The 21,960-nt window shown below is 45.2% G+C and overlaps 1 protein-coding gene across 3 annotated transcripts in view; it reads left to right on the top strand.

Moving 5' to 3' along the window:
- LOC144818798 (phospholipid-transporting ATPase ABCA1-like) overlaps positions 1-21,960 on the top strand; it is a 3,252,877-nt gene that overhangs the window by 1,950,256 nt on the left and 1,280,661 nt on the right. For all 3 annotated transcript variants that reach the window (XM_078676562.1, XM_078676560.1, XM_078676561.1), the window contains exon 29: positions 10,055-10,188. In XM_078676562.1, the coding sequence (XP_078532688.1) occupies positions 10,055-10,188 (134 nt within the window). The remainder of the gene's footprint in view (positions 1-10,054; positions 10,189-21,960) is intronic.

Here is a 21,960-nt window from a genome sequence, read left to right as displayed (position 1 = left end):
AGTCCTGATTAATTTTGCTAAGTTTAGTTTCATCCCCAAGAATCAAGGGCCATTTAAGATGGCGCTTGTCATTAGAGTCTACTATCTCTTTTGTGATCAGATTACTCCTGGAAGGGCTATCAAACTCCTCCCAGGGAGAGAATAGTTCCAAACTAAGTGGGTTGTGGTCATATCACTATTCTTATTCATTTGCATATCAATTACCATGGACCACAACTAAGGATCTACTATGATATCGTCTATGCGACTAGCTACTATCAGACCGATGAAGGTCAATTTGCCTTCTCTATCCGATACAGTCCTGCCATTAGTGGCCAATAGCCTATGCTCAATAGTCAGAGTGTTTAACTGTCGAGCTGGTTGAGACCATTTCTTGATCGGAGATAAGCTTAGCAGAGGGACATTCCAGAATTTATCCTCATCATTTACTTCGAGGATATCATCCTCATCAAGTGGCTCAAATGTTACATTAAAATCACCCCCAACAATCAGAGGGTGGAAGGACTGTCTCTTACACAGAGAATATGGTAATCAGACGTTTGAGCATCACCGTCCTGCTACCTGCCTCCACTCTACCAGGGCCCCCACGGTATCGCCACACAGGAAAAAAAGAGGGGGGAGGCATACACTGCCTACCTCTGCAGGGAGACCTTACTGGGTCCCCCTCATGTGAAACAATAAAGTGCGGCTGCCCATGACCCCACAGAGCAGCGGCTGAGGATGAAAGTGCTTGCAACTCACTGTAGTCCTCCAGTCAGGTCCCCCTGGGATGGGAAGGCACGGAGCAAAGTCTCCGCCTCTCCACTTCTTTGGACAGTCTTCCCGGTTTGCTACCTGCTCAACCTCTTGGTCCTAGGGGGCTGGCAGTAGAGGGCACTGCCACTGTCCTTGCTGGCCAGCCCTCACTGATCGGGACCAGGACTCCTCCGCTCTTTTTTCTAGGCTCCCGCTGCAGCTTCCGATCATGGCCTCCAGTACCCCGCTGCCTCGAGGGAAGCCAACTCGTGCTGCGGTGGTGGCAATGCCACCTCTGTTGCACAGGCTGCAGCTGCACCACAGCCGAGGAGAACGGGGGTGGCCTTCCCCTCCAGGCTCCGCCCACTGTAGGACGTGAGCTTGGGGTCCTCAGCTCTTCTTGGAGTCGGGCCTCCCTCACAGTCACGGTGTCTCCTTTCCTCCGGGCAACACTCCACACGCTGTCACTAGAAGCTCGGGGGGACAACCCCAAAGGAATATAGTGCTCTTCCAGGGCCTGACCAGTGCTCCACATGCACTGATTCACATCACAGGGTGAAAAGCACAGCGCTCACCACACGCTGTTCTAAATCACCCAGGGCATGCACCTCAGCCCTGGGAGATCAGCGGGGGTACCAACAACAGGATACAGGCAGGCTAGCACAAAAGGTCTAGGTAACAACAGTGGTAGTCCTCCTCTCCACCAAGCAGGCAGCAGTTCAGCACTCTGTGTAATCAAGTACAATGGCAGTTCCTCCTGGCAGTCTGTGGCCAGCAGCGTCTGTTACAGTCCCACACAGTGTATACTCTCCTTTCCTTTGGGTCACAGCCCCTGTGCTTCTAGTACTAAGGTCTTCATTCTGAGGGGCACTTCAACCACTATTGAAATGCACAACACCCCCATTCACATTTTCAGCCCAGGCACCAGACACACACAGGGGGGTGGAGCCAGCATTGTGAAAGGCAGGCACAGCTCTATTCAGATGCAGGTGCTACTCCTTCCACTTCTCCAAATGCAGACTAGGCCTATTAAAGTGTAAGGGAAAACTTTTCCCTTCTACTCTAAATTCAGCCAAGGTCTATTCAGCCTAGCGCTGAGTCACCCAAGATAGGCTGGAGTGAAGGCACATCCCCTCTCCCCTGTCAGCACCAGACATTCAATAAACATCTAGGCAGGGCACAAAGACACATAGCACACAGAAATGCCCACTTCTAAAAGTGGCATTTCTACAATAGTAATAATAAATCTGCTTTCACCACTAAGCAGGATTTACAAACATATCACGCTACTCCTCTCATTTCAGGAATTACCACTGGAGCACATATCAGGGTATCCCCAATGCAAACCAATGAGAGGGTAGCCTCACAGCAGTGAGAAACCAAATAGGCTGTTTGTCACTACCAGGTCATGCCACTCAGTTAAGGCACATATCCTACATTTTACATACACCACACCCTGCCCATACAGCTAGCTAGTGCCTTCCTCAGGGGTGTCTTAGATGTAGTAAAAGGGGAGTTGCAGACATGGCAACCACTTTATGTGCCACATCATGGTGGCAGTAAACTGCGTGCGCAGGCCCTGCAATTGTTGTTCATAACTAGTTGATACCCAGGGTCCTTCCTACCTTGTGGGTTCCCTTGTTTATAATGAATATACATAGCACAATTGCTGGATTGTAAGGGATGTTCTCCCTATTCCCCTCTTTTTGAGTGGACCTTTTCTCCCTTTTCTCTCCCTCCTTATTTCTCTAACCTTGGCACTGACCTCCACCCTTTACACACACCACCTATTATGTCAGACCAAACGCCTTTATATTCAGACGAATATATCAAGAAAATCTGTGAGGGCCCTTCCCTATTCACAGACCCAATAGATAATACCACCAATATAAATGTATCGCTTTCTGAACAGCTAGAGAAATGTAAGAAAAAGCAGGTTCATATCCAACTCATGGTCTGTATGCTTACAGAATACCTTAAAGCTGACATAATCCCTGAAGGATTACAGGTCAGAAATATTTCGGGCATCTTCACGGATAACCCCAAATATATCAATAATTATAGCTACATTGGTACCACTTGTTCAAGACACTGGTTAGTCCTAGGAATTGCTATAGCGACTGAAACACTCAAAACCATCAACGAGGAACTACTGGACATTGAGAAACAGATTGAAGAATCTAGCTCGGTCACTGAAGGTAAAAAACTAATTGATCAAGTTCAGAAAACAGTGGACAATTTTCATAGAATTGAACAAAATAAAAAGTCACTCAAAGTCAAAAAATACATTAAAGCCGACTCTGTTGAACGTACTTATCTCTACTTACAGAAGGACTTTTACACAAATAGGACATACACAAAACCCTAAAACAACAGAGCCTGGGGTCGCCTTATTAAACGCAACACCCTAGTAGGGTTCTCATACACATCAGTTGACTCTTCTGACAACTCTGATTTAAGTGAGAACCCCCTGCACGTCTAACAGAAACCTGATTTTTTTAGGAAGAGGCCAAACAGAACAACCAAAATGGGGGCATGTGAAACATGCTCAACGTTGGTACAACCCACCCGGAGAACGCCAAACCAGACAGAAATGTTATCAATGGTAAACCCCAATACCACCCAGTCAGTGCAACTGACTACCATTCCCATCTTTAATCTATCGCAACACACCTTAGTTGACTCTGAGCTCTCCTTGCTTAGTAAGGGTCTATCCTTCGTCCCTACCACTCACCCAAACTTCTTTGAACTGCATACATAGTTATTGAGATTTTTTAGACGGTTACGCTTAAATGCTTACTTCCTACAGAATCCCACACCTAGTTCTATTTGAAACACACCCTTTCGCCCACCTTCAACTTTTTCACCCACAGCCAGCGTGATCCCGGGTGAAATTATTACCTTCGAGAAAATGGTCTTGAAAGACCTGAATGCACTTGAAAACAAGAAGCATTTCATCCCCTACAACATAACTCTTCAAGAGAAAAAAACCATTGATACTTTGAAAAAGAATGACTCCCTTGTAATTAAATCTGCAGACAAGGGAGCGGGCATTGTCCTACAAGAAATAGATTGCTACAAAGCTGAAATACTCCGCCAACTATTGAACACTGACCACTATTGTAGACTTCCTACTAACCCCACAAAGGAACTACAAGGGCTTATCCTTCAAATCAGCACCAAAGCTAAAACCGAAGGTTACCTCAGCCAGAAAGAATTCCAATTTCTAAACGTAAAGTCACCCAGAATGCCAGTGATTTACACACTACCTAAGATTCACAAAAACATCACCACTCCACCTGGCCACCCTATAGTTTCGGGCTGTGGTTCTATACTGGAACCACTCGGCCAATATGTGGACTTCTTCATTAAGTATTTTGTACCCCAAACACAATGTTATATCAGGGACAGAATGGCAATGATAAACACGGTAGAACATCACCCTTTAAAACTAAACCACTGATCTGCTCTGTACCATGGATGTCAAATCACTGTACACTAACATCCCTCAGGCCCTTGCCTTGACAGCGATTCAAAAAACTCTTGACTCTAGACCGAAACCGCACACTGTGCCTTACCAGGAACTTCTTCACCTTTGACAACTAGTTTTACCAACAGGTTAAGGGTACTTCAATGGAGGCAGTTTTAACCCCCAATTTAGCGATACTCTGTATGGATTTCCTAGAAACCACTATCATTCTGTCACCTAACAACCCCTTCATTTCCGGCGTCAAACTTTGGCGCCGCTACATCAATGATGTTTTCTTAATTCGGCATAACAACGAGGTGACACATCACCAATTTTTGCACTGGCTAAACAACAAATTCCTGGGATTACAATTCACCCTGTCACTAGATCAATTCTCTATGCCCTTTTTGGATCTCACTATATACCATTCTAGTGGTGAACTAATGACCAGACTTTACAGAAAGCCCACGGAGCATGACACACTGCTCAGGTATGAAAGCAATCATCCTAGGGCTTTGCGTGACTCCTTACCCATTTCCCAATTCCTACGCATCAGGCGTAACTGTTACACTAAAGAAGATTATTTCCAAGAAGCCTCTGTCCTATACACCAAACTAAAGGCTTGTGGCTATCCCAAACGCTAGTTTCGCAATGCCCCAAAGCGTGCATGGTACTGCCCAGAGAAATCTTACTATCACCAAAGCCAAAAAATAACATCAACTGAATAGTCTGCATAACAACATTCTCAAAGGTGTCCAACCCTATCCGCAAATCTATTCTTAAACATGGCCCACACTTAACGCAGGTACCCTAAACATGGACAGCCCCCTGTTAGTCTTTTGCAAAAATCGCATTTTGAAGGACCACTTGGTGTGAGCAGCACTACCCAATGCAACATCACCTCTCACATTGGATGCACACTGGGGCCTCACACCTTTGGTAGGACATTCGAAATTTGGCAATTGCAATATGTGTGATTTTACTATGGAAGGTAAAACCTTCACTTTTGAGAATGTTGTCATCAAAGTCACGTTCTTTTTCCAACTGTAACAACTCTAACACCTGTAACGTCATCTATTTGATAAAATGCCCTTGCCAAAAGAACTGCATCGGAGAGACTACACAAAAAATCAAGACTCGCATCGGACAACACATTCATAGCTGTCCTTTGATAAATTCCAGCATGTCAAACCTGCCAACTTTTATTGGGTTTTAAATACCTGGAATCGACCAGCACAATGCGGGTTTTGGTTGCACCCAAAATCTTCATTTGAACTCCCCAAAAAAGTAGAATCAGGAGATATTTATCGCACCGATAAATTCAGACACTGTGGAGTCGGATATTATCAGGTGCAATCAATATCACATCATTGATGGGCCTTTGCAGAGCCTCAACTGCTCCATCAATGTTAGTCCTTGACCCACTGGTCAGTCTGCCACAAAACTGCAGGGTCACAGTGATGCTCATCCACCCAACAACAAGGATAGAACACAGTGACTTATTTTTCTTACCTGGGACTGCCATGCAAAAATGTTAGATGGAAATGGAAAACAGTTACTCTTGGTAGGCATAAATTGGAGGTCAGGATGTGGCAGCAGAAAGGGGGTGGGGTCGGAATAGGCAGAGTCATGAAAAGCAGGGTCTGACAGTCAACATATACATTAAGTGCCTCATTTACATGTTATTGATGCAGTGCAGCGCTGTAAGTCACTTTGCTTCACTGCCCTGCATCAACAGCAAAGGGCAGGAACCATCATATTTAAGATATACAGCGCATTCCTGTCATTTCCTACTGAGCTGGTGCTGTTTTTGCTGCCTTGCACCAATGCAGACACAGTCTTGCACCTGTGACTGGTCTTCTTTCCCCCACTTCTGCACAATTTCTCTTTTGGCCAGAGGAAACCCAGATTGACCAGTATCTTTGACCACAGTTAGGATGTAATATCTGAGTCCCTCCACACGTCCACCAATGACAGAGACACCTGCCTCTATATCTCTGTGCCAACTGTGACTTTAGCCTGGTCTGCAACCCAGCCCAGAACAGCGCTAGCAGTGGGCAGTCCCAGATCATATGGATGAAGGATCCCTGCTGGTCATAGGCTCGTTGGTACCAACCATCTCCAGCGTTCTAGTGTAGTATATCCAAATCATTTTTTTATTTGAGTCGAGCAAAAGCGTGTCTGTATCGCCACATCTCGGGAAACTGTAAGGTGGCCCTCCAGTTGTCATCATCTTTAACTCCTAGGGGCTCTTAGTATGCTCAGGTCTTCCTGTGTGTTTGTCATTAATGGGCTGTATGTCTGGGAAATGGCCTTGTTGGCCATGTGTCCATCCAGCAGTCGTCTTTCCAATGGACCTCTACCCTAGTCTCTTCCCCAGCTTGTTGGGTGAAATGGCCTTCTCCTTTCTCAAGTGCTGAAAGGGAACTATGCCATTTGTATCCCATACATCCCCTAGGGTAGAGAAGCTCAGCATGTCCCATTTCTTGAATGCAAGTGCTTCATTGACTGGGCCCAGTTTAGTCCCCAGCCACATAGTAGTCTTTGGAGTCAATCGTATTTTCCACTCCATTTCTCTTATTAGTCTATGCCAAGTATTGACCACTGTGAAGGTCGCTGATGGTGCATTGATTGCCAGCGTGCAGCCCCATATGGCATAAAGCTATCCCTTCTCCTTTCAGTTATTTTTAGCAGTGTTTCGTCTGTTTAGCACTTGAAAGACAGGTAGTCACTTCCTTTGAACCACTTTAAAGTACAGTTATTTTACTCCTGCTTCCAAAAGATCTCATATCACTTCTTCTCCAATGTTTGAGGACTCTGCATTCATTGACTGGGATATCTTAAGAACAAAGCAGCCATCTTTGCCAAGAAATATTTTTCATAAATTGTTGATTTTATATACAAAATGCCAAGCACAGCCAAATGTGTGCTTAGAAGTTCTTAGTTGGGTGACATCCAGATGTCTTTTCCAATCAGAAAATGGAACTTTATTGAAAACAATATTTATGGGCCAATTTGAGGAAGTAACTGATGAAATATCAACCATCAAAATAGATCAGATGCACAGGAGAGTATATTTTGGCAATTTTATTATTTCCAGCAGGTATGAAAGACAAGTGAGGCAGGACTTTTTCCTGCTTGACAACAGAGAAGTGGAATCAAATTCTAAACAAATGAGCAAGTTAGAAGACCTTGTTCAGTTCTTCTGTGCACATATAGACCCTTGTTTACTAAAGGTTTAATAGATGCACACAATTTAGGGCAAGATGTAGGTAGGCAAATACCGGTCGGTAACGGCCGAAATTCTGTAATTTCGGCCGTTACCGACCGGTATTTGGAAAATGAGATGTAGATGGGCATTTTACTGATTCGGTAATTTACCGATTCGGTATTTTAAGGAATCGCTAAATTACAATTACTGATTCCTTAAAATACCGAATCGGTAAATTAACGATTTTGCTATGTAGGGAGCACTCAAATGAGTGCTTTTCCCCTTTTAGGATTCGTTATTTACCACCAACTACAAGTTGGTGGTAAATAATGAAAACCTTGGAAAAAGCATTTTTTATGCTTTTCCAACAGTGACATATTGCAGACATACATGCCCTTAGGGCATGTATGTCTGCAACATGTGCACCCATAAACAATTGAGGGGTTCAACAGGGTGTCAAAGTGCCACCCTGCCACCCTTCAATGTTTTCCCCTTTTACCGACTCGGTAAATACCGATTCGGTAATTGCCATTCATTCCTATGGGCCTCCAGGCCTATAGGAATGAATGGCAATTACCGAATCGGTATTTACCGATTCGGTAATTACCGAAACTTACCAATTCGGTAATTTTTTCGGTAAAATTACCTACATCTCATTTGCCTGTTCTTAAATACCGAATTGGTATGATTCAGTATTTAAGAATCGGTAATCTGGGATTGCCTACATCGAGACCTTAGTGCTGCACATGGGCCAAGCGATTGTTTAGTAAATTGATACTGTTGTTCGTGCTCCATCATGTGTGCACCCAAGCACATAGATTATAGCTCTGCCACCATCACTGCCCATTAAAATGCATCCAATGGTAGGCAGACACCCTCTTGAATTCATTTTGGTCTATGATTATTCAGGGAGCCCTTTAAACCATAAGCTGAGTTGATCAGATCGTCTTCATGAGGTATTAACTAACTTGAAATCCTCTTTGAACACCATACTTTGACTGAGATACAAAATCAGTTGCCAAGCATTGAGTATTATTCTTTATGTTTATAGGCAGAAACCTGTTGCCTAGGCAACATACAGTGCTTAGGTATGGGGATACGTTTGTAACAAAGACAATGTCTCAACAGGTAATATTTAAAAAGGCTATTAGATAACCATGCACAAATAGTTGCAAAAAGAACAGACAAGGGAGACTCCAAGGTTAGAGGTTGTGCCAAAGAAACTATGTATTAAGAGAAAGTGTCGGGAAACAGTAGTATCAGAACTGTTTACACTGAATGTATGTTTAACCTGAAAACACTTTTTGCACAAACGGGCTCGTGACACACAGGGTGGACAGTGCAAGTGACAAGTGACGCAGCGATGAACGCTTCAAGGTGAACAATAGTGAAATTATATACAAGATAATGTTGATATAAAATATACAACTGTGTCTCTTTAAGCTTTGCACTGGCTTTCTGTGCCTAGTCACCTCTCCTTCCTGGCTGTCAGCATTACCCATCAGACAATCTGTGCTGTACTGGTCTTCCTTCAACTCCAAAGTTCAGACATACTTGCCAAAGAAGGAGATTCTCATCTAAAGTAGCTTGTCTTATGATCGTCCCTTCCTTCACACACTTACATATATGGTGCATGGTGTATATGTTCCTAATTCATTGAGAATGATTTATTTTCCCAGATATTATGATTTAGCAATTTTATTTTTCATGTAGCAAATGAATCATTTTTACATTGTCCTGCATTTTGAGTTGCCTCTAGTTGTGGGGTGAGATCAGGAAAGAGATGGTTGTTCATGATGGCACATCCGGCAGCTATGGAGTTCAGGCTGAAAATAGTGCAATTACTGAGGAGAACAGCCATTACAACGTGGGGATTACCCCGCACTACCATTACAACGCAGGGATTACAACGAATGTCGTTACAACGACTTTCGCTGGAGGGCGCTGTTGGATAGGGAATAGTTTAATTTTAATCCACCACCTTCCCTACTGTCAACGTGGGCTGGAGTTGGAATAGAAAATTAAACTATTATACTATCCAGCGCCCTCCAGCGAAAGTCGTTGTAACGACTTTCGTTGTAATCCCCGCATTGTAATGGCATGTGGGGTAAAAGCCCGCATTGTAATGACATACAACCGTTACTGACAGCGACAGTCAATGAATCAGAAAGTTGTTACTACACACCATTCCAAGACTTAGTCCCTCTGCAGCACATGCAGATCAATGGTCACATATATGCCAATTGTAATTATGATTCTACGGGAAAGAATGTGAAGAAATTCCACAGTGTGTGAAAAATGGAATGCTTCAAGGGAAACATTTCCTAGAGAAGAACAACCCATCTAGTTCCTCTTGTAGGAAACTGTCTTGCTTGCTTTGCTTGCTTGCCGCAAACTAGCTTGGAATTCTCTATGGAGCCAATGGGCACTTCCAGCTTTGGAAGTGTGTGGTGCTAATGGGAGGAAGTGGGTGGCGGTCTCCTACGAACAATTTTGGCCACCTCCACTTATGTATTTTAAGAAATTAAGCACTGGGATTATATATTATTAGAAATAATATGTTCTTGCCATTAATGATGCCGCACATCAATTCGAAACTGAAGCAAAGGTCACCACAACTATGACATTGTATTTTGCAGGGAGCACCGAGGATCTGAAAGGAAAGGGGTCCTACGTGGTGAGCGGCTGGATGCTGATCTACCGGCAGTTCATTGCCCTCTTTATAAAGAGGTTTCACCACGCACGCAGGAGTCGCAAAGGATTTGTTGCTCAGGTACAATCTACGTGCATTATAACAAAATAACGGTATATTCTTGGCTACTGACTAAATATTGTATTAGTAAGGCTACAAGCAAATTCCAATCAATATAGGCTAGTGTTTCACTTGTTGGGTTTAAATACAGTTCATTATTTTACCTCTTCCCCCTTCAATCATTCTAAAGTACAGTCAGCATTAGGCTTGGGCAAATTAGCTAAAACAAAGCCCAAAACTCCAGAATAATTGAAATATTCAGAGTTTGTCAATGCTCGAAAACCTCTCCGAGATTCAGCATGCAAAGTCTGTGGCAGCAGTTCAGTGAAGGTTCTTGTAAATATTAAGGTGTGCATGTTAGTTCCTCCCTGTAGTAATACCAAAGAAAAATATGCCCATAAGGGATACTACTTGCATTTGGGGGTAGACTTTCTGTAGCATAAAGCTAAATTAACTCTTTATTTTAAGCTGGTAAAAAAACATCCTTGTGTCACAGAATCATCTCTTAGAGTCGAGTCAATGGCCTACCCATGGCCTACCACTTTCAAAATATTGATGGCCTCAAACTTACCCAACTTGCGTCCTCAGAAGCAAAAAAGGCAACACATTTCACACTGACTGTCTCTGGCACAGCGGCCTTTAATATGCATAGGCCTGCATTTAGCTCATCCATACTAATACCTGCCTCAGTAATAATCATTTGTGTGACCTCAAAGGAATGAATGTCCGCACCATGTAGCTTGATATGTGAATGACAGTAAAGTCACTTCTTCAGTTCTTTGAAAGCTAGAGTTGTACTGATTTTACCACCTTGAGAAGGCTAAAGAGGAGACAGACATGCTGTCATGCGACTGTCACTTCCTCAAAGCTACAAAGATGAGACACTAACATGATATTTTACAATGCCCAGTTTCAGCTTTTAGTAAGAGTTGACATCTGATGGCGTCCCGCAGGTCACATTCAGATATCCTATACAAGTGCTCTAAACTACGGAGATATCCTACAGCAGAATGTATTGTGTCTTTCACAATTGCATAGGTTTTTGTTTTCTAAACCCCTTTCCAGCCTCACACAGGACCTTCAATTCCCCACCTATTTTCCTCTCCTTTCCAGAAGCCTTTCTTCCCTCTCTAGCTCTCTGAATCTCGAAAGCCTATTTTTCCAAAATATTCCCTGGGCATTCGCGCCTCAAGATGGAACTTGGTCCACCTGAAAACGTTTTGTGAAGACTGTTGAAGCAAGTCAAATGTCCAGAGATTTAGAAATATCTGCAAACCATCACTTAGGACTGTTATCCCTTTAGCTAGTGAAGAGGAAGGCAGAGAGACAATTGTTCTCAATGTCAGACTTTTAGAATATTTAGAAAAAGATCGAACGTCACAGGTTTTATTTTTATGGCATAAATATGATCATAACTCGATGAACACATGCACCCTTCCCCACCTGTCTGCTCACATTTATGACTCATATAAACAATCACACTCATCAATGGCTGAATGGTTTACAATAGCAAACAATAAACCATATGAAGACTGCAGTGCAACGCCAACTGGTTGAGCCTGACCATAAATTAATGCCGCCTGGTTATTGTTTGAATAAGTCACTTTAAGCCTCATGGCATTATGGTTCATGTTTGTGAATTATTTCTACGATCATTTGATGGCTGTTTTAAGGAATGAACAGCGGGCACAGTCCCACCTTTTGTCAACACTGTGCTATTTGCAAAGATTCCACTAAGTGAAGTCACTTGTTAGATCTACGGTGATGGTTATTTTATTCCCCCATGAGTCAAATGAAAAGGAAATATTGCTAGATAACTTAGTTGATTATTATGAAATTAGCAGACATGAATTCAAGTTTCGGTTCCCTCGCTTGCTCAGGCTTGGGAATCCCAAGTTAATGTTAATGTGGTCCATACTTATAAAGCACACTGTGACCCAACGGGTATCCTGACGCTAAGAAACCTGTGTCCTACCAACATAAATACAGAAGAGAATGACCACGCTGCATTAGAGGCAAATAACAGACTGATATTATACTCTGGGATAGAGCCAAGTCTTTATTTTCTTTCTAAACTGCAGCATATCTTCCATCTGTCTCAGGTCCATGGGAAGGCTATTCCAAAGCTGTGCTGCTGCGGTCCTGCAAGCTCGTCCTCCCAAAGTTGCTCTTCTAGACCTTGGCACTTTCACCAATTTGGCCGAGGACAGGCGGAGACTACGGATGAGAACGTACTATCAAAATTTGCTCTGCAACGGTTTGGGCCCAAGATCGTGCAGAGCCTTAAAAACAATACAGAGTGATTTATATTGGATCCTCTGTAATATCAGTGAAGCTCCACCAGGGCCAAAGATGCTGAGGACCGTCGTGGTCTCATTAAAGCAAGCTTGGCTGCCACAGTCTGGATTCTGGAGTCTCCCAATCAGATACTTGGGGGACTCCAGCAGCAGGGCATTACAGTAATCCAACCTCCTCATAATGACACTCCTTACCACCAGTGCTCGTGACTGTGTTGGTAACATCTGGAGAATCTTCCGGAGTACTCTAATATGGGAGAAACTTCTCCCAACTTATTGACTTGAGTTTCTAGGCTCAGCTTGTCATTGAATCAGATTCCTAGGCCTTGCACCGTCTCAGCGGGTACCAATGATGTATATGTGGGAATAGGCCAGAAGTCAGTTGGGAGTGAGAATGGCACTTTCCCAGTGCCACAGCATAGCATCTCCGTTTTGTCAGCATTAAATTGCATTGAGTTATTTTTCAGCCAATGTACCGTGTCCTGCATACAGGCATGACATTTTCCAAACGAGATGGACTGATCTCCCTCCAGTGACAAGATAAGCTGTGTATCGTCAGCGTAGTTCACAAGGCTGATATTATGTGACTTAATGACAGCAATCAGAGGGCTCATGTAAGTGTTGAATAATATTGGGCTAATTGCAGACCCCTGAGGAACCCCATGCCGAATATCCACAAACTTTGATTGATAGGGGGCCAGAGCTACTGCCTGTCGTCTGTTGGTTAGGTAGGATTGGAGCCTATTCAGTGCCATGCCCACCACCCCAGTTTCCTCTAGCCTCGCCAGAAGGACCGCATGGTTGACCGTGTCGAATGCGGCAGATAGGTCCAGCAGAATCAATATAGCTGATTGCCCCCTGTCTGCTCGCATTCGAAGATCGTCCAAAACTGTCACCAAAGCAGTCTCTGTCCCGTGTCCTGGGTGAAAGCCAAATTGTGCATCCTCCAGCTTACTGTTGACTCCAGAAACCGGGAGAGGGCTTTGCTTACCAAACGCTCTGTGATCTTCACTGGATAAGGTAGGAGAGCGATGAGCCTATAACCTCTGGGGCAGGCTGGAACAAGTGTAGGTTTTTCAAAAGTGGAGTTATAATTGCTTGTTTCCAGCAGGTTGGCACCAACCCGCTACTCAAGGATTGACTGCACAGTTGTCGAAGCGGGGGGGGGGGGGGGAGAGTTCTGATTTTTACTCTTTTCATATTTTATGAGGAAGAGGGTCTATAGGTAACCCTGAGGAGACACCTAGAGTAGTTTTAATAAAGTCCTCCTCAGAGGGCATCTCAAAATGATCTAAAAAAGCCATCTGCTCCAATGGCTTATTCACACCAACCCAACCTTCTTGCTTATCTGATAGTGGCCTGCTATCCACACCATCAGAGCCGTCCATTTCCAACCCTTAAATAATTTTGCTAATCTTGTCCTAAAAAAAGCTGCTAAGCTATCACACAGATCTTGGGTCAGAAGAACCTTATTTTTTGTGCATTCTGGACTGGCAAAGTCATTCATGATTTTAAAAATACTCTTTGTACTATTAGGTGCCTTCAGAATGATATCTGCGAAGTGTTCTGCTTTTGCGGTAGCAATTTCTTTCTTATAGCTTAATATTTTCTCCTTCCAGGCGGCCTTATTGTTGTCTGCACTTCACGCCTTCCTCCACTTCCGTTCTTCCTGTTTAAAGCCCATTTTCAGATTTCTCAGTTTTTCACTGCACCATGGGGCTGAAGGTCTACCTAATTTATTAACATTTTATAAAGGGGCAATCCGATCAAGTTTTTCCTTTGAGTCCACAAAAAGCAGCATAATTCTCATCCACCTGTTTTCCAGAGTCAAAGGACCCTTTAATATGGAGTACAGGGGATACTGTTGCCGTCTTCAAAAATCTATTCCAATCCCTGCTGAGAAAACTCCTAACCACCCTATTGGTTGGACCACTCTGCCTGGGATTGTAGCCTCGAAATTTAACCAAGTGGTGATAAGCCCAACCCAAAGGCAGGATTTTTTCCACTCCAATGGAGTCTTTAGCACCAAAGATCAAATCCAATACATGCCCTCCCATATGTGTGGGTTCTGTAATCCATTGTAACAGATTCAGGTTCTCACAGGATTGTAAGAGATTATTATACCCAGAGTCCAGGTGCCTAAGTATGTCACAAATTTCATTATTTTCATTGTGTGACAAAAAGAATCATAATGTGCTAAATAGAAAAACACATAAACAAGACATATTATACATAATATTGACCGTGGGATCGAACAAAGTGCAAGGGTTCTGACTTTTTGCCGGGTGCATTTTAGGACTGGCCGTAAAAAATGCCACTTTGTCCCGATGTCAGAGAATTCAAGGGCCAGATGTACAACCAGTTTTTGCTTGTGCAAACGAGTTTGCCACCCATTTGCACACACAAGACCCTACATGGCCATGTACAAACACTATTTTGTGATTCGCTAAAAATTGTGACTTGCAAAATAGTGTTCTGCTACTCGCTATTAGGAAGGGGCGTTCCCCTCCTAATAGCAACTCTCTAGCCATGTATGAATGTTTACCTCCCTCTTCAAGAGGGTGGTAATGGAGTCGCAAATTGGAAGGTGTCCCCAGGGGACTCCTTCCCCTCTGTGACTAGCTCTAAAAATATTTTTTAAGGGCAGGCAGTCGTCCCAGGTACCACTACCTGCCCTTAAAAAATTAAAGGAAAATGTTTCATTTTTTTTTTTAAATGCTTCCCATTTTCCTTTAAGGAAAACAGGCTGCATTTTAAAAAAAATGCATTATTGACAAGCAGTCCCAGACATGGAGGTCTGCTGAGCCCAGCTGGCCACAATCCCTGGGAGGGCCAACCATTCCCAATGGGGTAGCAAATTGCGGGTGGCTCATTAATATTCCTAAGCTCCGCATTTTGCGACCCCCATTGGGAATCACAACCAGTGTCTCCCACACTGTTGTACATTCCATATTGCGACTTGCAATTTGCGACTTTCAATTGATCGCACATTGTGAGTCGCAATTTGGAATGGTCGTGCATCTGGTCCCAAGTTCCAAAACGTTCGTTTTAGAACCAAATGCCTGTAACCATCTTGATTAGCAAAATGAGCAGAGAAACAAATAGTAGAGAAAAGCAACATTGTTACAGAAGAACAAGTTACTTACCTTTGGTAACGCTCCTTCTGGGTGCCGCTCACAGTGGAATCTGCCTTCTATCCTGTCCTGACAAGCCTGATCGTGGAGGTGTCCGGAGGAATATTAATTAATTTAACATTTTAACTTTGCGAGGCCCCTGCTCCTCGGGTGACGCTTGGGGGTGATTGACTGCTGCTGCTTGGAGGAAAACACTGAGGGACTGCGAGGACCAGCAGGCCACTCTATCCGCCGCAGCTGCTGCCTCCTCCCTCAGTGTCCACGCCCCTGCCTGGTATCTTTATTAACTTTTCGCGGCCCCCGCTCTGCGGGTGCCGCTCACAGTGGAATCTGCCTTCTATCCTGTCCTGACAAGCCTGATCGTGGAGGTGTCCGGAGGAATATTAATTAATTTAACATTTTAACTTTGCGAGATCCCTGCTCCTCGGGCGACGCTTGGGGGTGATTGACTGCTGCTGCTTGGAGGAAAACACTGAGGGACTGCGAGGACCAGCAGGCCACTCTATCCGCCGCAGCTGCTGCCTCCTCCCTCAGTGTCCACGCCCCTGCCTGGTATCTTTATTAACTTTTCGCGGCCCCCGCTCTGCGGGTGCTGCTCACAGTGGAATCTGCCTTCTATCCTTTCCTGACAAGCCTGATCGTGGAGGTGTCCGGAGGATTATTAATTAATTTAACATTTTAACTTTGCAAGGCCCCTGCTCCTCGGGTGACGCTTGGGGGTGATTGACTGCTGCTGCTTGGAGGAAAACACTGAGGGACTGCGAGGACCAGCAGGCCACTCTATCCGCCGCAGCTGCTGCCTCTTCCCTCAGTGTCCACGCCCCCTGCCTGGAAGGATAAATCTGACCTCACTCACCAGCGACGCGGGACGCGCGCGGGTGGGCGCCGGGCGAAGCCCGGGCCAAGGGCGGGCCCGTTGTAGCCCGTTCGAGCCCAGGAGAGACCGGACCGGGCCACCCATCTGTGCAACATCAAGCGCGATAAACTACTCGGATTAGGCTGCCCTGCTGGTCCCCCTGTAACCCAGGAATCCTCTACTATGGCCACTAGGGAGACCCGGAGTAAAGCTACGGCGGTGTCTGCCAAGACTAAAGGTACTTTGGATAATTTTTTGGTCAAAACTAATTGTACCGCAAGTAACGTTATGACTACCTTGGAAGCACAGTTAACTACTGACACTAGTTAATTAGTGGAGTAGTGTGGCTCACTGGTTAGAGGCAGCAGGCCTGAGAGCAGAAGTCAGCCTGGGACCACGGTTCAATTCCCGACGCGGCAGGGTCGTGGACCTTGGTCAGCGGACTCGATAATTCTCGCTTCGGTGCTTACTCTAATCAGGGGTTCCACTCGGCAACTCTGGGCATTAGCTTGCCTAATCTCCACAACGGCCCCACCAATTCCGGGGATGCCTGGCTCCACCTTGGGGACTCCCAGCAAGGGACCATCCCACAGGGAAAGCCAGGACGGGTTCCCCAGAGTTATACAGCGCCGGGACGCCCCGTTGCTGGGGCAGCTGTGCGCTTTACAAGTATACTACATTTACATTTACATTTACATTTACACTGAAATTACAAGCCTCTCTACATCACTAACTTTAACTACTCCATCCCAGGAATCACTGGAGGCTACCCATCTATCGCTACTGGACAGCATAGACCAAACTATCGAGTCTGTTCTTTTACAGCTTAGGTCTCCTTCACACTCCCAGCGTGATTCCCACCTCTCCGCCACTGGCACTACCTCGATCCTATCCCCGAAACCAGTTTCACCTACACGAACAGGGTCTGATTTGATTTCAAGTCAAGTAAGGGGTACTAAAGAAGGAGCTGCTCCAAAACTGAAAATATTCAGACAATCTAAGGGGGTGAAAAGGGCAAGAACTGACAAAGCGCCTAACAATCTAGCAGTAACTCCTGATTCAATGGAACGATCCCCTCATTTAACTGCCAATGTTTCTATGTCCCCACTATGTCATACCCAAGTGTCGCTATCAGGGACAGGGGTCCCATTTGTCTTCTGTGAAAACTCAAAGGCAGAAGGGGATCCCTCTATATCACTTATTACTAATGTAATGGAGAGACTTTTAGAACATCTGAATAGGAGACTTGATTGTATTGATAATTGGCTATTAGCAATTGAGATAATTATGGGGGATATGAAGGATGATTTAAAAGCTCAGGGGACTAGTTCCTGTGTATCAGATCCCCTAGCAATTTCAGTGGCAAACCCTGGGGCCACTCTAGTAATAGGCCCTTCTATCGCACCCACATCAATAACTGCTCCCCCAGCCCATCCCCCCTCCATTCCTATTCCTCCTACCTCTGTACCAATCCCACTACCAAGACAACCCCCCCCTGTACCACAAGTGCGGAAATCTAAATTGCCACCACCCACCACCTCCCCAAGGCGAGGAAGAACTCAGAGCAAGGCAAATGTCCCAAATGTACAAAATGTTCCGCCCCCGATTAGATCACACACAGTTAACCTCCCACCTGAAGCTGCTGCCTACACTGCAATTCTGGCTGTAGTTCCAGAACTTACCACCAACACGGCGGAACCATTTGATTCCCTCAGAAATAAGGTGATTAGTTGGCTGAACATTCATAGACCATTGCCACCAAATCTGAGGGGGGACATCTTAATGGTCAGGCGGGTCCCATGGGTGGGGCAAGCTAGCAAGGAGATTAAGGGGGATTGCATCTTGGTTACTTTTAAGAGCTCCCAGATCGTCCAACATATCACCAATTCGCTAGGGGGCTCAGGAACTACTAGTATCCAACTGCTACCGCTTTCCTTTTTCTACCCGCCAAGAAAGAGCAATAATGGGCATTGGGGGGTTGATGAAGGTTGGACCAGGGTGGGTTTTGCCATTGATGGGACAAGGTATAGGCCCCCAAGACACCAACTCCCAATGCAAATAAATTACATGCACCCCGATAGGTACACTTGTCTTGAAGAGGTAGACTGACTGAATCAAGACCATGGAAAGGTGAGGAGTTCCGGGGCAGCCCATTCTAATTCTAAAACAATTTTAGAGTCTGAACTGGAGGTGATAAGCACTATAGACCCTCTAGTCATCCCTGTGCCTAACAGTCAGGAGAATACCTTTATACTTCATTCCCCTAAGCCCTTACGTAGGGCGTCAACTGACTGTAAGTTACTTAAAATCCTTTCATGGAACATAGCGGGTCTCTGTAATAAACTAGTTTGCCCAGACTGGGGCGCTTTCATCGACCAGGCCGACATATGTATGTTCCAAGAAACATGGGCACGGGAGGAGCAACATCGTATGGGATTTGCGTAATTTTCAGTTGCCGCTAAATGGGCAGGAAAAGGCCGCCCTTCGGGGGGGGGTTAACAATTTGGGTGGCAACGCACTTGGGTTGCAGTGTTAAATCCCTGGAGACACTTTCAGAAGACGTCCAGTGCCTGGTTTTAGAGTGGCCGAATGGTTTTAGACTGGGAGTTATAAATGTTTATTCTCGGCCAGTTAGTGTTTCGGTTAATTCGAAAACAATCGATGAACTGTCCACCTTTTTAACCCACTTTCCGGAGAGAGTGATGTATGTGGTGGGAGGTGACCTCAATTCCCAGTTTGAACCTCTGTCTGGTTTGCCAGACGCAGTAAACCAGGATGAGGACGATGTCTGGGGAATCCCTCAAGTAGCTGGACCTGTTGCGAGAGTATGGTCCCCATTAGCCCTACAGATCACAACTTTAACATTGACCCACTCGATAAGGGCATGCAATGGGCGTGTGAAGTCAGATGTGCCACCCGCCTTTACTTTTTCCCAGTTAGGAAGGAGGGCACGCCTAGACTACATGTTTATTGAATGTAGGGAGTGGAAAAGAATTGAAGACTTTAAGATCATACAAAGGGAGGAGAGCGATCATGACCCATTGACGTTAGTTCTTAGGATCCCCGGTGCTGGTGAGGTGCTTCTACCTGAACGTGACAACTTAAACACAGCTACACTGTTCAGGAACAGACGCAGGATTAGATGGGACAAGCTGGCCAAAAACTCAATCGAAATGGCCAAAATGTATACCCAAATATTACCAGTACTTGAGGGTGTTGCCGCACTTGCCCCAGAGCACCCCCCGGGTGACTTCCATTTAAAACTAGGCAACTTACATAAAGCATTAGTTAGTGCTATAAAAGAAACCCTAAATCCCGTTGGTGTAATAAAGGTTGGGCACTACAGGAAGCCATCCTGGTACAATAAGGCGTGCAGACAGGCAAAAAGGGAGCTCCTAGAGGCGCTAAAACAAAACACTAGCAGGCCCCTAATAAAAATAAGGAGGCAAACATACAGGGACCTTACACGACATGCCAGGGAGGAATGGGAAGCTGACAAATGGGCCGATCTAACTTCAGCTTTGGCGGTCAAAGATGCCCGCAAGTTTTGGCAAATTGTAAGTACAGGCACGGTGGAGCCTGATCAAGCAGTGACACCGAACATCTCACCCGAGGTTTGGGAAGAACATTTTGCCAACCTTTATAAGGAAGCACCCAACGATCACTCGGGGCTTATACCTCCTAAGGCACATTCCCTGGAATGTGATCGGCCTGAGCTCACCTTCTCCTTGATTGAGGTAAGAACAGCTATAGTAAATCTCCCTACGGGCAAGGCGGCAGGCCTGGATAAGGTACTGGGGGATTTATACAAACAGGAACCCGAGATATGGGCCCCCTACCTTCAAAAAAATGTTCATGCAATTCTAGGGGGAATGGCTCCTCCCATTACTTGGCTGGGGGCCGAGTTGGTGCCAATATTTTAAAAGGGCTCACCTCTCTTACCATTGAATTACAGGCCTATCAGCCTTATAGATGTTTCACAGAAACTCTTTTCAAGGCTGATCTTGGATCACCTTTTAGAATGGGTAGAAGATTAAAAAATCCTGAGTGTCTACCAGGCGGGTTTCCGAAAGAAGGTATCCACCGTCGACCAGATCTTCAGACTAAATATGCTGTTCTGGAAAACGGTCAAAATAAAGGGGGGCTCACTGCATACTGTTTTTGTTGTCCTCCGTGCGACCTTCGACCTGGTCCCACGGGGGAAACTTTGGAGCGTATTAAGGGATTTAGGCATACCCTCGCCTCTCTTGAATATCCTAATTCACCTCCACTCACAGAACTTTGCAAGGGTAAGATGTGGGAGGCAAGGGACCCTGTCGGCAGCCTTCCCCGTTTGCAGAGGGGTAAGGCAGGGTTGTGTGTTAGCACCGACACTGTTTTGCCTCTTTGTAAACGGGGTGATTGACTGCCTGAACAGGGTCCCAAATAGGGACGCTCCTAGGCTGGCGGGAACAGGTATCTCTGCGATCATGTTCGCAGATGATACCTTGTTGCTCGCAAAGACACCAATGGGTATACAGAGAGTCCTGGACGCCTTTGTTGCCTTCTGCCATGACAGGGGCCTGGAAATAAACAAATCTAAAACAAAGTACATGATTTTCAACCCACCGAGAACGTCTCGTCCTAACCCTATTATAGAAGGTGTCCGCTTGGAGAGAGTCTCAACATTTGAGTACCTGGGCCTTACTCTGAACGAGGAAATGACCTGGGTACACCACCAGACCAAATCCCAACTAAAGCTCTCCCAAAAAATAGGTGGGATTTTTAAACTCCTTAAACAAACCACCTTTAAACCAGTATCTCCTCCTCTTGAAATTTTTAAGCTGCAGGCACGGGGTGCGGTGATCTACGGGGGCGAGTTATGGTGACACTGCTGCCACCCAGACATTATCACCACCGAAAACAGGTTTATTAGGCAGCATCTATCTCTACCACCTGGTACGCCCCTTCTCCCCATTAGATTAGATTTGGGCGTTAGATCAATAAAGGAGGAACTAGGCCTAAAACCTGTGGTAAATAAATAATTAATTACCGGTACTATTTTTGAATACAGTGAATAAAACAGATAGCTCAATAAATAAGAGACAGGATTCGAGGTATCGAAGTCTGACAGGCTTTAATCAGGCATAAGGGAAGGGACAGGAACGGGATAGCCTGCGCGAAAATAGACTGATGGCAGCTGCCGGGGAAATGGGAATCGGGGGATTGGCAACTTTCAGTAACAGTACACAGTATATATATACTTAAACAATTACATTACATTCAATACAGTAGGCATAGCAGTAGGCGTAACTCGTAGCAGTCGCGAAAGATAAGACAAAATGGGAGTAACAAGAAGGCGTGTACAGGGCGTATACATAGACATGTGATGTAAACGTAACAGAAGTGTCATAAACGGGGCGGAAACATGGAGGGGGCTACCTGAGCAGCTGGGACCTTTAACCTAGTGGTGCGCGCAAACGGGCAATGACGTGTTACCAAGGAGGAACTGGGGGCTATGACTTCT

This window comes from Lissotriton helveticus, chromosome 2_1 (assembly GCF_964261635.1).
Source record: "Lissotriton helveticus chromosome 2_1, aLisHel1.1, whole genome shotgun sequence".
NCBI classification, from domain to species: domain Eukaryota; kingdom Metazoa; phylum Chordata; class Amphibia; order Caudata; family Salamandridae; genus Lissotriton; species Lissotriton helveticus.
This window is presented reverse-complemented; position numbering and strand designations above follow the sequence as displayed.